The 16,354-nt window shown below is 22.5% G+C and overlaps 5 protein-coding genes across 5 annotated transcripts; 1 reads left to right on the top strand and 4 right to left on the bottom strand. All coding sequences in view use genetic code 6, as the record gives it.

Moving 5' to 3' along the window:
- Positions 1–1,221: 1,221 nt before the first annotated feature.
- On the bottom strand, positions 1,222–2,171 carry TTHERM_00790750 (tetratricopeptide repeat protein; the record flags this gene model as incomplete). Its single annotated transcript, XM_001026173.2, has 2 exons — positions 1,222–1,273; positions 1,390–2,171. The coding sequence occupies 2 exons, from the start codon at positions 2,169–2,171 to the stop codon at positions 1,222–1,224; spliced, it is 834 nt and encodes a 277-aa protein (XP_001026173.2).
- A 1,180-nt stretch (positions 2,172–3,351) lies between these two features.
- On the bottom strand, positions 3,352–4,145 carry TTHERM_000790749 (tetratricopeptide repeat protein; the record flags this gene model as incomplete). Its single annotated transcript, XM_012800616.1, has 2 exons — positions 3,352–3,406; positions 3,496–4,145. The coding sequence occupies 2 exons, from the start codon at positions 4,143–4,145 to the stop codon at positions 3,352–3,354; spliced, it is 705 nt and encodes a 234-aa protein (XP_012656070.1).
- A 2,726-nt stretch (positions 4,146–6,871) lies between these two features.
- On the bottom strand, positions 6,872–7,315 carry TTHERM_000790748 (hypothetical protein; the record flags this gene model as incomplete). The annotated part of the gene is made up of 1 exon (XM_012800615.1): positions 6,872–7,315. The coding sequence occupies one exon, from the start codon at positions 7,313–7,315 to the stop codon at positions 6,872–6,874; it is 444 nt and encodes a 147-aa protein (XP_012656069.1).
- A 1,530-nt stretch (positions 7,316–8,845) lies between these two features.
- On the top strand, positions 8,846–10,828 carry TTHERM_00790740 (hypothetical protein; the record flags this gene model as incomplete). The annotated part of the gene is made up of 1 exon (XM_001026172.1): positions 8,846–10,828. The coding sequence occupies one exon, from the start codon at positions 8,846–8,848 to the stop codon at positions 10,826–10,828; it is 1,983 nt and encodes a 660-aa protein (XP_001026172.1).
- Positions 10,829–11,811: 983 nt separating this feature from the next.
- TTHERM_00790730 (Myb-like DNA-binding domain protein) lies at positions 11,812–14,659 on the bottom strand (the record flags this gene model as incomplete). The annotated part of the gene is made up of 9 exons (XM_001026171.3): positions 11,812–11,879; positions 11,931–12,060; positions 12,130–12,186; positions 12,238–12,592; positions 12,664–13,145; positions 13,624–13,989; positions 14,339–14,423; positions 14,570–14,593; positions 14,658–14,659. Coding segments are annotated over 9 exons (1,569 nt in total).
- Positions 14,660–16,354: the final 1,695 nt, after the last annotated feature.

Below are 16,354 nucleotides of genomic sequence, written 5' to 3'. Positions count from 1 at the left end.
ATAAAAATATTTTTTGAAAAATTATTAAAAAGCTCTAGGATATTGTGATATCAATAGCTTTAATTAGTATTTTTTATTTGAGTTTAATCTTTTTTCTTTTTAAAATTAATTTTTGCAACTTTAAACGATTGCTATATAAATGAATGAAACTTTTGAGTATCATTTAAGTTATAATAGCATTGAGCGATGTTTTTCAAAGATTATTCAAAATCTGAGTGATTTTTATCTTAAATTATTTACTATTTTATTTAATGAGATTCTAAAAAGTTATTTAAAGCAATTTAATTTTATCCTAACTTTAATTAGCAAATTGCTAAATTATTTAGACACACAGCAGTATCCATATTATTTATATCATATTCCTTTTTTAGAATATCTAAGTTTTACTAAAAGTGATCTAAAGCTTGCACATAATTACCTTCTTAAAGAAAGCAAATCCCTACATTATTCATAGATGAAATAACTAACTAATGAGAGGGAAAAAGTATATTTTTTACAGTTTCATAGCACTTCTTATAGTAATTTTTAGCTATTTGGTAATCTTAAACAGCATGATAGCATTATCCGATGTTATTATTTATCTCAGCAACTAAAATTTTACTTTTTTAGATATTTTTTTCTTCTAAATTAAGAGAATCAGTAAGATATTTTAATGCAACTTAGAATTTTCCAATTGTTTTATAATATAATCCAAAATAATTTAGAAAATAAACTTAAGAACAATCATTTTCTTGGTTAATTTGCTATTACATATCAGTAAATAATTTAAAAATTCTATATGCGTTTTATGTATCACCTAATTTTAAAAAGCAAATTCCTAAATTGTAGAGCGAATGAATAGCATCAAGTTGAATATCATTTAAATTTTATTTTAAGATATTTATTACTTTATTTAACTATTTTATCGCTTAATTTTAATTTCCAAGCTATAAATAACACATGCAAATATTGCTAATTAAATTAATATTTTTATCTTTAATCCCAAATTACTTTTACATTTGTAAAGCTTCTAACTAAAATAATAAACTTTTTTTATAATTTCCTAAGCTAAATTGACAGGTGCTTATATAACTTAGAACATCTGCAATTTTATCATATTGAATTTAAATTTATCTTTATAATATTTTGAGAGATTGATTAAAATATTTTAGAGCTTCTTAGTAGCTTCCAAGTTCTTAAAAGCAAAGACCAACATGAATTTAAGTATTAAAAAATTCAATCTCATTTTAATTTGTTTACAATGATAGCACCACATTAAAACTCTTTAAGGCTTCTTTATAGTTTTAAAACTCATAGTGGCAAAATGCAAGCCTGTTTAAGGCAAATGAAATACTTTTTTAATTCTATTTATCATATTTTTATCGTAGATTTAAAGAAGAAGTTAAATACTCTTAAGCTTTTTAATAGTCACCAAACTCTTGATAATGTTAACCTAAGTTGCTCAGAGAAGTAGCATAGATAAAATGAAAATCTTATTCATATTTTTAAAAAATACTATGCGATTAGTTTAAATATTAAATTGATTTTTCTTTGTCATTTAGATATTAATAGCATACACCAATATTGTTGGCAGATTCAGCAATTATTTTAAGATTTTTTTCACTTACAAATTTTCTCTTTTGGTAGGATTTTTGCAAATATTCTATGGCTTATTTAGTATTTCCACATTTGAGTAAATAACATCCAATATTATTTAGTAAGTTTGCTTTAAATAAATTATTTTCTTCATTCAATTTTTCTCTATTTTAGATCAACTAGTCAAAGTATTTTAAAGCTAGATTTTTTTCATTTAAGTCAGAGTAAAATAAACCTAAGCTATTTAAAGAATCTAAAATATCAGGATGATTACCTTTAAATATTTATTTTCTTAATTCATGTGATTAATTGATGTATTTTAAAGCTTTTTCATAATTAGAAAGCTTTAAATAGCACAAACCTATGTTGTTGAAGTAATTGGCAATTAATCTTTAATTGGTATTTTCACATTTCTTTGCAATGTTAAGTGATTCTAATAGATATGATAGTGCCTTTTTATAGCTTCTAGATTTCAAGTAAAGTAGTCCAATTTAGTTTATTGTAAAAGCAATCTATAGCCAGTTTCTTTCAGATTAATTTAGTTGCATAGCAATTGAGTCTTAGAAAATTTTAAATGCCCTTTTAAGGTTTCCCATACTAAAGAAACAGATAGCTAAATTATTCAAACAGTTAGGAATATATTAATTACTCTCTTCCTTAAATATTTTAAAAATTTCATTTTAGCATGAAGAATAACTTTTTATTGAACTTTCAAAATCTCCTATTTGCCGATAGAATGATCCTAAATTATTGTGAGAGTAGGCAATTTACATATTATTTTCTTAAAAAATTCGCGTATTCATTTCAATTGATTCTTAGTGGCATTTTAAAGAATTTGGATAATCATATAGTCTCTAGTAGCAGCAGGCAATATGACTTAGTGATAAAGCTATACTTGGATGATCTTATTTAAAAATTTATTTTTTCATTTCAACTGATTATTGGTGATATTTCAAAGAAATTTTGTAATTTTCTAGATGAAAGTAAGTTATACCTATATTATTATATAAACTTGCTAAATCTACATTTTTTCTTTTATTCAATTTTTCCTATGTTTGAAGAGATTTTAAAAAATATTCTAACTATTTTAATCGCATGCCTAAAATTGAATACATAACCCCAACTACGTTGTAAATACTCCCTAAAATATGATAATTTTACTTTATTGGTTTTATTTTATCTTCTAAGTCTTTTAAAATAACTAAAAATTGTTCATACATATTTTATTTTTCAAATTACATAAATTCAATTTTTTATTAAATAGGTTGTCTTTATAAAAGTTATTAGAATTCTAAATTAGATTAAACAGGCAAATCTTAATTTTCTGTGCTTTATTTACCTTGTTAATTTTCTTTTAAAATTTGGTCAGTCACATTTTATTAATCTTGATTATTTTATTTTTCAAGTAAATTTGATGCTTACTAATCTGTAATATTTGAAGAAAATTAATTTTGATCTCTTTCTTAGCTAGACTAACATATATCTAACTTTTGAGTATCAAGAATTTAATTCTATTATTGATCAACTAAATTTTATACTTATGAATGTTGGTTATCTAAATTTTATTATCCTTTAAAATTGTCTAAATTAATTTATGATTTCAAATTTTCATTCTTATATTATGAAGTATTTATATGAATTAATTTGGAACTTCTTCTTGCTTAATTTAATTAACCTGAATTATTATTTATTGCAATTAAATTTTTATCTTGTGTGTTAAATATTTATTACCCTTAAACATTAGTTTGAATTGCTTAACATCTATTAATATTTTATTCACTTTATTTATTTAAAGTTTATTATGAACTTTAATGTTTTAAATTTAATTCGTCTTTATTATTTTATTTTTCAATTGAATTTTAATTATAAAGATTAGAAATATTTGAAGATTATAAAAATATTTTTTCTTATTAATTACACTAATTTTAAATTAATTTTGAGCTTTAATATGTTAAATTTTATCCATCTTTATTATAATCTATTTTATTTAATTCATTTTTATTTGAAGTAATTTCACATTAAAATATTTTATCATCATTTTAATTTTCTTTTAATTAAGCTTTTTCATCTTTTTTAGCTATTTTTTAATCAAATAGATTTGTATTATTTTAAGATTATAATTTGCCATGACAATTATTTACAGATGGGAGTTTCAAAAGTTCTACAGTATGAACTTTCTTTTAGATTTATTATTGTGCATTATTCTACTAATTATCTTAATTCTTTTGAATATCTTATTAACCAAATTAATTTTAAATTTATTTTTACACTACTCTTTATGATTAAACTAATTGATATTTATTATTTGATTATTTAAGTAATTTTTATTTTAATGACTTAGGAAAATCTGAAATTTATTTAACTTAAATATTGTTTAAAGTTTTAAAAGATTTTTTATTTTAAGTTTTTAATGAATTTTAATAATTTGAATTTATTAAACTTGAACAATTAAAATTCTAATTATTTTACTTAACAATTAATTTTAATTCTTATTTTCCTTAAATAAACAAAGCTTATTAATCTTGAAAATGATTTAAATTATTTTTTTTAAATGATCTATTTTGGTTCATTTATTAATATTAAAAATTTAAATGAAATTTTTTTGGATTCTATTTTATATTAGATTAATTCTGAGTATTTTATTTTTCTGTATTACTTTTTATTTATCGAAATGAGGGTCTTTAACCATATAAAATCAATATTCTATCCAAAATAATTTTCCTTTCTATTTAATCTTAAATTTATTTAGAATTATTAAAGTCTTCATCATTCTATTTATCACCTAAATTATTTGTCTAACCAATGTTTGAGATTTGAGTTTTTTCTTTATTGTTTTAACTATTATAATCTTCTTAATAATTAGGATTTTTAGATTCATTTTAAACTTGAATAATTTAATTTTTAAGATTTTTATTATCTAAAATTTATTTTACTTCGATGCTTTATTTAATATTTTAAGGTTTTGCTTTGAAATTTTAAGAATCACTTATTAGATTTGATTCATTAGTCATGCTGCATCTGGTTTAAAAATTTGGATCAATTTATATTTTTTATTTTTGAGCTTTAAATGGTGTGGAATCAACAATTAAATCTTATTAGTTTTAACTAGGTATTGAAGTAGATTTTTAATTACTTTTATCTAAGGAACCATAACTCTATGAATTACTATCTGATTTTTTTTCTTAGATTATTTATTATTCTTCATAATTATTTTCTTATTTACCTTTTTTTAAGTTGCTTTAGGTTGAGAGTGTTTTAGATAAAATTTCAAGTGATTTTAGAAAGAAATAAAAGGATTTTTCAGGATTTCGAAGATTTAAGAAGTGATATCCTACATTTTGAAGATTTTAGACAATATTAGGATTATTTTATTTGTTTAGTATTTATATGGATTCTAAAAAATTATCCTTAGAATCTTAGTACTTACCTTTTTAAGCATAAATCATTGCAAGATTATTGAAAGAATAAGCTCTTTATTAGAGGAATTGTTTACCCAGACTTTTAAAGATTTATAATGATTTTGATATCTAAAGAAGAGATTCTTCGTAATTAGCCTAATAAAAGTAGACTACTCCGATGTTATTATGGGATTGGCCAATATCAGGATGGTTTTGCATTTTAAAAATATTATCCAAAATTTTATGGGATTCAGTAAAATATTTGAGAGAAGTTTTATAGTCAGACTATTTTAAGTAGCATAGAGCTAAAGACTATTAAAATTCAGCTAATTATTTTTCTTTTTCTTATTATTTCTTTTATGTTGTGTATAAATATTTTTTAAAAAATTTAAATTAATAATTTTAAATTAAATCTTCATTAATTTAAAAATTAGACATCGAGTTTGTTTTTTGTTTATTATCTATAATTTTTATTGCTGTTGTATATAAATTCAGGAATTTTTTAAATGATTATTCTTATTAGCCAATTTTGTATTAACACAAAGCTAAGTTGTTGGTAGCTTAAAGAATTTTTATATTTTCTCTTTTTTAAATCTTTTTTAGCATCCTAATAGCCTCATTATGATAAGAATAAGCTATTTGATATTAAACCAAATTGTAATAGCATATTCCAATTTTATCCAAACACTCAGCTATTTAACTATAATTTCCTATATAATTTTATTTGAAAATGGCTAGAGATTCTTAGAAATTTTACAAAGCTTGCTAATAAACTCCTTAATTTAGCTTCTATAACCCTTACTAGTAAATAAAATATGCTTTCATTTCATTTTTTTCATTGTGACACTCTACCAGCATTAAAGCAACTTTAATATAATGAGATTAAATCTCATAATAGAAACCAATATCCTTATTTGCATCAACATTCAATTCTAAAATTTCTAAAATTTTTTTCAAGTAGTAAACTTTAAATTATTAATCAGTATCATCGAAAACATAATCTTAAATAAATTGTTCATGTAAACTTAAGCAATCAAATCTTTTTCCAATACTATTTAACACCATAAATTTAACTAATTTATCAATTATTTGAATTTATTTCTCATATTTATTAAAATTTTTAAGAAGCTAAATAATTTTTTCAAATGTTCTTCCTAAAGAGTAAATATCTGATTTATAATCTACTTTCAAAGATTCATCGTTTAATAATTCTTCAGGGGCATAACCCTAAGTAAAACCTTTTACTTTAATCTGATTCGTTTTAAATTATGATATCCCGAAATCAGCCAAGATGTAATTATCTTACTAAGAAACAAGAATATTAGCTGGCTTGATATCAAGATGAAGAACTTTATATAATCTTAATTGTATTAATCCATCTATTAAATCTAGTACTAATTAGATACAATTCAAAAATGTAAGATCTATGTTTTCTTTGTTATGTATTTTCGTAAGCTAATCAAATAAGCTGTACTTGCAGTTCTCTAATACTAATATCGCCACATTAAATTCCTCAATGAAAAAATAATCATGAAGTTCTATAGTATTAATATATTTTTGAAATGTTCTCATAATTTTAATCTCTTCATTCAATTCTTCTGTATCGTATTCAAATATAAATTTAAAAACAAGATCTTCATATTCATTTTTAGCATTCAATCCTTTTCCAAGAAACAAAATGCCTTCTCCTCCTTAACGTAAATATTTAGTAATAATATAATCTTTTTCATCTAAAATTTTAAACAATTTTACTACAATTTTCTATAACACATCATTATCCGAAATTAATTTTTATTTTTTGATAATATCAATAAATATATTTTTTATACTTTTCAGTTCTTCATCAATTAAAATTTATGTTTAAAAGCTGTCAGAGCAACTAATTAAATCATATGTGTTCATATTATCTATTTAATAATATGGAATTTTAATTTAAGCTTTTTAAATAGTTCTATTATATAAAATTGTATTGTTATTTAAGCTTTATTCTCTAAAATATAAATCGTCTTCGACTAAACTTTCATCTTATGCATTTTTTTGTATTTCTATTTGTTATGCTTATCCTAAATTATTTTATTGAATCGTACTTTATGTAGTTTATGAGTTGGATTGATTTATATAATCGTTTTCATTTTAAATTGAATGCTCATGCTATTTTTAAATATTTGATTTATTAAAAGTGACTTCAATTAAAATATTATCTGTTTCCAAAATATTAAATTAATTTTTATATTCTATTTAATTATTTAAACAATTTTAATTAAGTAGCTAAGGGATTATTTTAATTTTAAATTCGAAAAACTAACCTGATGTCTAACAAAAAAATCTACAATCCTTCTCATGAAATTCTTAATTAGTTATTTCTTGCTACTACTACTAATTAGAAATTAACTTGTGTAATTCTTATAAAAAATTTGAACAATTTTATTAATTATCGTCAGATCTAAAATTCTTTTGATCTTTATTAGAATCAATTTTATTTGTTTTTAAAATTAAATAAGGCATTTAAATAAGGCAATTTAAAGTCATATCAATATTTTGATGATTTTCTTAGTATATCTATTTAGGTATCTGAAAATATTTTACTTTTTTATCATCAGTATCATCTCCAAATAGCATTTTCAAGCTTTTATAGACTACATTATTCTCATAATTACCATCTATTTTTATTTTTAATTGATTTTATATTTCCTTATATTCATTCTGATCAGTGTTTTAATTGTTATTTTTATCGATAAAATTGTTGCAAATCAATCTATTCTTATTTTTTAGCGAGGAAAAATCTCTAATTTAGTAGATTTTATCTAATTCCTTTTCTTTATGGCTATCTTTATTATTTTGTTATTAAATAGCAATAGGATTTTACAAATTAGGTTAAATCGTTTTGTCAACTTTGATTATTTAATGTTATTTTATTGTTTCATGTTGCGTTTCCTCAGCATCCTTTATTTTTTATAAAGAAGACATTATTATTTGCTGATTATTTTTAAAAAAAAAATGCGTTAACTTGCTCTAAATTTAATTTATTATCTACCTTTTTTAATGTTTAAACTATTGTCTGTGATAACAAAATGCAGTTGGCTATTTTATTTTTATAATGACTTTTACTTAAACTGAAAATAGCTTTTATATTTTATTTTTTTAGTCTTTTTTTTCCTTTTTTAGATATTCAAATAATTTTACTAATATTTATTATAACAAAAATTTGAAGATTTTATAAACTCTGCTTAGATTTAAATATTAGACGATACATACATTATCATCTGTTTGTAAAAAGATGTTTGCCACCCCCTAACCAAATTTTTAATAGTTAAATATGAAATAAATTAGAAATTATTATAAATACCAATGGGGTAAGAACCCTTTTTAAAGTATTATTTGATGTTATTAACATTCTTATATTTAAATTTTTAGAGATATCAACTCATTAATTAATTGATTAATTGATTAATTAATTCTCTTTTTAATGTCGTAAAAATTAAAAAAATATTTTAAAATAGATTGAAATATTTTATTATTGTTATATTTTAAGTATTTAATTTATTTGTTTTCTTGACATTTACTATTTTCAATTCTATCATTTAAAATAATAATACAAATAAGAAAGCCTATTTTAGAGATTTATGCAAGTTAATCAATAAATTCTTAGACCAATATCTCTTTATTATATACAAAAAAGAAACGTATTGTATAATTTATAATTTATCATATATTTTTTTATTAATTTAATTAGATTATTGCTTAACGAATAAAATACAAATTAATTTACTCGAAAATTTTGTAATTTATTTAGTAATCAGAATATTTTCAAATAAGATAGCTAAAATCATTTATCTAACTAAGCAAAGAAGTGTATTATATATATAGTATAAATGTCTGTATCTATCAAGTAAAATAAATCTATTAGGAATTTTAATGAGACCTTTTGGCTTAAGATTAGAGATGAGTTGCGCATATATGTTATCCAAGACAAGAGACCTAAAAAGATATTAAAATTATACGAATTGGGAGAAGAAGATGTGTGCGTTGATAGAAAAAAAATCAGATAATGGAGTGAATAAGCAGAAATACTTATTAACGAAATAATGGAAAATGGCTATGCTGATTTTATTTGCAATAGAGAACATATTTTGGAAGTTTTTAAAAATATTAATTTTATAAATTTGCAAATCAACGAAATGGATGAAGAATTACTTAAATTTCCAAATTTAGAAATATTAAATCTCAATAAAAACATAATTAAGACTGTTGAAAACATCCCAAAGAGTCTCAAAGAATTGCATTTGTTTTCTAACCATATAACTGAAATAAGCACAAGATTGAAAACAGCAAATAATCTCCTTTATTTAGGTCTAGGATACAATTAAATGAAAGACAATGCTATTGTAAGTATTAGTCGCTACTTTCCTTAACTTGTGGCTTTAGATATTTCAAATAATTTTTTTGAAGATATAGAACTAGTTTTAGAAAATGTTGAAAAATTTTAAAATCTCAAGCTTTTTAATTGTCATGGTAATCCCATATGTTTGTTGTCCAACTATAAGAAAAGCTTTGTATATGCAATTCCTGACTTAGAAATTATAGATAACAAGCGTATAACACCAAATGATAGACAAGTCACTACAGATAATTAAAAGAATCTTAATTCAAATGGAGTCAATAACTAAACTGAATATCTACAGGAAGCAAAATATGATAGTCAGAAACCGACAGTAAATGATCTGTAATCAATTTATAATCACCCTAACCATTCATTTAAATTGAGAATAGCCATTAATACTCTTGAAAATATCCCAGAAGGAATTATTTTAGATAAATCTTAATATCCTAAGTTTGAGGAAAAGCCTGAAAGTTTCTAGACATGCTATTATACTAAAATAGAGTTGGACGCTTTTGAAGATCCAAGCTAAAATTTAATAGATTCTCGCCCAAAAGTTATTGAAAGATTGCATAAAGTTAGAGAATAAAAAGTAAAAGAGAGACTTGAATATATTAAAAAGCAAGAAGATGAATTAAAAAAGTAGCAAGAGTTATAGGCTTAGCAAGCACTCCAAGCAGCATAGCAGCAAGCAGGTAAAAAAGGAGCAGCAAAAGCACCAGCTCCTTCTAAAAAGGATGCAAAAGATGCTGGAAAAATAGACATTCCACCTGAAATACCCCCTGTTAATCCTAATTTGGAAGGTCGTGCACTCTCAGAAGACATTTGCAAAGACGATGATATTTTCCGTGTTGATATGTAAATTGACTTCGATGTAGTTTTACCAGTTAGTGCTAGAGTAAGAAATTTCTTCAGAAAAGGCATGATTGTTAAGTTGTTTAAAAGTGAGCCAATTATGGTGCCAGTTGCTGAAGGAGATGACGAAAAATAACCTTAAATAAATTAAGAAACAGGATTTCCTGTTCTCTAAGAAGTTCTTATTGGTGTATTTAAAATAGATTTAGAGTAATTCTTGAATGATGGCACTCTCCCTCGTATCAGCCAATTCAAATACCCAATCTTCTATGACAATGTATTGAAAGTACCAGAATTCTTTTATCCATTTGAAGATGAGTAAAAGCTAATACAAAAAAACAACGACATCATTAAAGAATTGCTAAAAAAGCAGGAAGATGCTGAAAAACCACCAGAGCCTGAAGTAGTTGATCCAAAAAAGAAAGACCCTAAAAAGAAAGAAGTAAAAAAAGTTGACAAAAAACCTCCTCCTAAAAAGGGAGCAAAAGAAGAAGAAGTCAAAAAAGTAGTCCCTTTATCAACATTCTCTTCTCATAATAGATAGTACATTTTTGTAGATAAAGAAAACATTTACTTACCATTAAGAAAGCTCTAAATATCCAGTCTTGTACAAATCTATTGAAGTTTTCTTACCAGAAAAACAATTCTTAGAAGTTAAAATTGAAAAAAAAAAAAATTGAGTATTTATTTAGCATATGTATTCTTTCATATCTTTATTTATTAGCAAATTAAATTTTTTATAAATTTTTTCACAAAATTATCATTGATTTATTTCGTACTTAATTAATATCCCTTAATTTAATATTTCAATTAAATAAAATGCATTCATATTACTTCATTCAGAAATATTTTATTTTTTGGCAAATTGAATTAAAAAAGTGAGTTAATGAGTCAGTATGAGTCAGTAAATCAGTCAAATTAGTTAGTTAGTTAGTTAGTTAGTTAGTTAGTTAGTTGTTTATTTAGTTCTTTAATTGATAAAAAAGAGTTTGATAATAAATGATCAGAAGTAAGTAAGTAAGTTACATCAAAAAAAATAAAAAATGAAATTGAAAATATTTATTTTTTTAATTTTTATAGTTTAGTTTTAAATGTAAAAAAACAAGAAAGAACTAATTAAATACTACATTAAAATATTATATGAAAGAAATAAAACAAAAATGAAGAATATAAATGAGTGCATAAAATATAGCTTATGTATACAATAAATTGTAGGTAAAATAATAAAAATTTTTTATATTTGCTGTTTTAATTATATATAAATAATATATATTTATTATTCTTATTTTTAATCAGAATAGATAGAATAATAAATACTGAGCTAAATTCTTAGCAAATAATTTTAAATTTATTTATTTATTTATTGATGTATTAATATTAGTTATTATTTATTTATTTAAGTAATGATAATGGTTGAAACTGTCTTATGATTATTTATTTGTTTTTTTGTTTGTTTTTTGTTGATTATTTATTTATTTATTTATTTATTTACTTCTTTATTAATCAAGGTATGCTTAATTTATTACAACATTTTTATCTAAATCTGACTTAATTTTATAAACTCACGACTTTATAGTTATTAGTAAAAGGCTGAAAAAAACCAACTCACTTCTTTTCTAAAATATATTTATGTGCAACTAAAAAGTCGAATATGCCAGTTACACGATCTTTATCTAAATTTTATTTAAAGTTTAAATAAAAGATATTTAAATTAAAATGTTTACCTAATTTAAGTTTGTGTTATGCATATTCAATTTTTATAAATCCTTCCTAAATAGCTTATCTAACAAGAACTTCTTTCATAACCAAATACTCATATGGAGATATATTGAGCTTATCACACAACTCTATTTCCTAAATTGATTTTTAATTTAAATAATTAAATTTATTTATAATATTTTTATATTAAAACTTGTTTAGTACTTGTTCGGTAACATTTGGAGGAAGCTGTTTCTTTTTGTCTGTAACATGATCCTTATTCTAAAAAAAATAATTCTTTGTTTACAATGTAAATAAAATAGATTTAATTACTTCTACAAACATGTTCAAAGAACGAGTTCTACGTGATGTTTATCTATTGCCTTGAGAAGAAGCAACAGATGACTTTTCTTATAACATTTTTTCGTTATTTTTTTATCTTTTATTGAAATTTTCATCATTTTTTCTCTTTTAATTTAAGTAATTCTCTACATCTTCAAATGTTTTCAACCCTAATTTACGGTAAGTTTTAAGCTCTTCTATACGTTAACGAATTTGCTTTTCCTTTATAATTCCTTAAACTAATCTTTCGTGTTCTTCAGGTTTACTAAATCTACTGAATACCTTCATCATATTATATATTTCCTTTTCTTCTTTAGTCCTTTCCTTATCTAAATTGTTTTATTTCCTATTTAGAATTTAAAATTTGTTTAATTACTTTAATAAAGCAATTAAAATTTGAAAAAAATGAAAGCATACTTTAGGTCGAGGAGTCCTCTTTCTATGACGAATTTTTTACGCTTGATTCTTTCATCTAGTCTGGCATTATAGATTTCTAAAAGTTTGTATTTCATTTTAAGCTCTGTGTCTTTGTCGTCATCGTTAAACTCCATTTCAGCAAGTAGAAGTTCTGCATCATTGTCGTACTCGATATCAAAATCACCTCTCAAGGGCATGTAGCCGACAATATCTTAAGCATTACCATTTTGTGCATGATTAGTAGTATTTTATTAATTGGTTTGCAAATTTCCTTAATTAGGTGTTGTTAATGCACGAGCATTTGAGGTAGAAATAGAAGATTATTAAATACCAGGAGGTTGTGCATTCTTTTCGAGTGATCTAGCTGATTTCTTTCTACCAGCTTTTTCTTCTTGCATTTAATTTGAGTTCTTTCCACTCTTAGTGATGTGAAGTTCTAAGGTTTTTTCATCTCTTCTAGTTAAAAACTAAGCTTTCTCTTACTATTTTTTAGAAAGTAGATTTAAATTAAGTTAGCTTCTTTTTTTGTTTATTTTTATTATTGTTGTTTTTTTGTTTGGTTCAAACAACATTCTTCAAATTCGATAATTTGCTGATAAACAAATAAATTATTTCTAAATCTTTATTCGATTTTTTTAAACAATTTTGAGATAAATGTGATTTAATAACTATCTTTCTTTATTTAAATTCATTTATTCGTTTATCTGAGACCTAGCTAAATTTAAAACATTAATTTTGTTTGATTATTACTGATAGAATTAAGAAATATAAAATTTATCAGCTAATTGTTGAAAGCTTTGAAACTTCTAATTGATCATTTAGAAATAGCTAATTAATTATTTCACTTTTCTTTTATTTAAATGAAATTTTGATGCAAAATCTGATTTATTTATTTGTTTGTTTTTTTGAATTGATTATGAGATACTTGCTAAGTGAAAATAAATGAATATATTAATTTACAGGGTAAAATCCTTTAGTAGAAGCATCTAAATGACATTCTTCGTAGTGCTTTTCAACATCTTCCTTTGTTTTGTCAGTACCAATGTGATCTGCTATGTCCTACCAGTTACCGAAACCAAATCTCTCTAGACCTTCGAATAAAAGCAACTCTTCTTCGCAAGTCCAATCATCAGCTAAAAGAGGATAATTTAATTTGTTGATAACATGATAATCTTCATCAATTTTGTGACTATTGAATTCTACTCCATCTGCAAAGCAGTTCATGCAAATATCTGATTAGGAGCCAGGACAATATATTTTAACTTGCTTGCTAATATCTTTTTCACATGCATCACAGTGGACTCTGTTTGAAGGATAGTATAAATTCTATTTAAATCATAAAAATGTGTTATTTATTTTGGTGCTTAATTTGAGATTAATATTTTGGTGTTTGAAGTACAAGACAGACATACAGACAATCAATTTATTTCTAAATGAATTGGTTAATTAGTTTTCTTGCTATTTAGTTAGCTTGTTTGCTTATTGTTTTATTTTTAAATTAATTAGCAGTGATATTCTTTGTATCTGAATTGATTTTTATCAAACAAGATTAATAAAATTAATAAGGAGGAAAACAAGCAAAGTTTTTATTAAGCGAGCATTGATTGATTGTCCTTTTAATTGATTCAATTTCGTAAAGAAATAATAAAGTCAAATAAATATTTGGTTTTTATACGTTGAAAATGGTTGTCTGCAAGATGTCCTTCTTGTCATCCGATTTTTTTTGAGGTGATTTCTTGCCTCCCCTGTTGCTCTTTTTTCTATTTTTTATTATCAAAAATTGTTAAAACATTTTGATGCTTCAATGCTGTCATTTTTGAATTGAATTTTTGCTGATAATTGCAAGAATTATTGTTTTAAATCGCGATTATGATAATCAATTCCATAATGTGAAAAAGCTAGTTACTTATCGTCTTTGATGTCAAACTTCCTAGATAATTTAAAAAAAACAAAGCATTAATGCTGCACATTCGCTATTAAGAAAAAAAATTTACATTTATTATGGCGCGTGTACTTGTAAAATTCTATGTGATTCTATTTAAACCCTGTTTTTTAAGTGTTGTTTGGTGCAGAATTGCTTATGTTAATTTCTTTTGAGACTATATGTTTGTTGCTATTTAATTAAAGAAAAGGTTTCTAATTAATTACTTTTTCTTCTTTCTTTCTATCTTTTTGATTTTTTTATAAATAAACTAGCTATCTAATAATGAAAAATAATTTATTACTTGATATACTACTCCCGCCTCTAATAATTCACTTAAAAATCCTTCAAAATACCTACCTATTTTAATACTCTCTATTTATTTTGGAACTCTTCTAAAAGAACTTTTCTTTTATTTTAAATTCCTTGAAGCTATTTCGATTCTCTTCACCAAACAAATAAATTAGCTAATTATCTAATTTAAAAAGGTTTATTTAATACTATTTTTGATTATTTTTAAATAATCAAAAATCTAGCTCCAAACATAAACTAAAAGATTTTTAAATCGATGCAAAAATCACAAACTCAAAGTAAGTAATCATTTAGTAAGCAAAAAATCTTAGCTCCTAATTTATATTATATTTTTTTAAAAAATATCTTTTTAAAGTTGACTGCCTAGATATAAATAAAGTTGCTTCCATTCAAAAATGAATGTGTGTATCTTTATAATTCATCAGTAATAAGAATAAGAGATCAAAATTAACCTAAATCTTCTTTGTAAAATAACTAATTTTCATTCATTATGAATACAAAATCAATACAAGTAGAAAACATAACATTGATTTTGCTATCATATTAAAAAATAAAAAATATTCCCTTAAATTAATCAAAGTAATAAAAAAAGGTAAAAAAGAATGCAAATGAGTATTTTTTATCATTCAAAATCATTTTTCTAAAAAGTTGTTAATTTCATAATTTATTTATAATTTAGCTATAAAAAAATAATTGTTTGATTATTTTAAATGAAAAAATGTTTCATTTAATTATGATTTTAGCATTAGATTCATCTATAATTAACCATTCTTATAACTAAATTATTTCATATCACTTTAAAGGATCAAAAATATTAAGCAATTAATGTCTTATAAACAAGACACATTTTTATATGATATTCAAAATTAGAATTAATTTAACAATAATAATGGCTAAAATGGTAAGTTTAATAAGTTTTTGAATTGTTTTCTATTAAGTAAAAGCTTTGTAATTACTTTAATTTTTATAAAAATATTTTTATTGAATTAAGTAAAGATGTAGGAAGATAAATAAAATAATTAAAGAAAAAATCAAATAGAGTTTATAAATGTAGCATAATTTTTTATCTTAAGTATTTTTGGAATTAAAAATATCGCTTTTTTGAATAAAACTTTAACATTTTTATTATAATTTTAATTTTATGTTCAAAAAATCATAAAAAATTATCAATTTAGTTAAAATTCAGATTTATTTTCAGCATTTCTCAATAATTAAAAACTTTTAATAAAACTAAAAAACACCACCAATTAATTTTTAATAAATTAAAATCCAATAAAAGTTTATAAAGTTCGATTTCTTTAACGAATAGTTTTTTATTTTTTTTCTAAAATTTAAAATCAAATAATAGTTCATTTTTCATAAAAGTTAAATATTCTCAATAGACATAATTTAAATCTTTTAAAATACCTAAGAATGAAAAAAATTGGCAAAGTAAAGTAATTCATTATAAATAGATTT

The sequence above is a fragment of the Tetrahymena thermophila genome (assembly GCF_000189635.1).
Source record: "Tetrahymena thermophila SB210 genomic scaffold scf_8254047, whole genome shotgun sequence".
Lineage (NCBI taxonomy): Eukaryota > Ciliophora > Oligohymenophorea > Hymenostomatida > Tetrahymenidae > Tetrahymena > Tetrahymena thermophila.
Note: the sequence above shows the minus strand (reverse complement) of the source record. Positions and strands in the feature narration are given on the sequence as shown.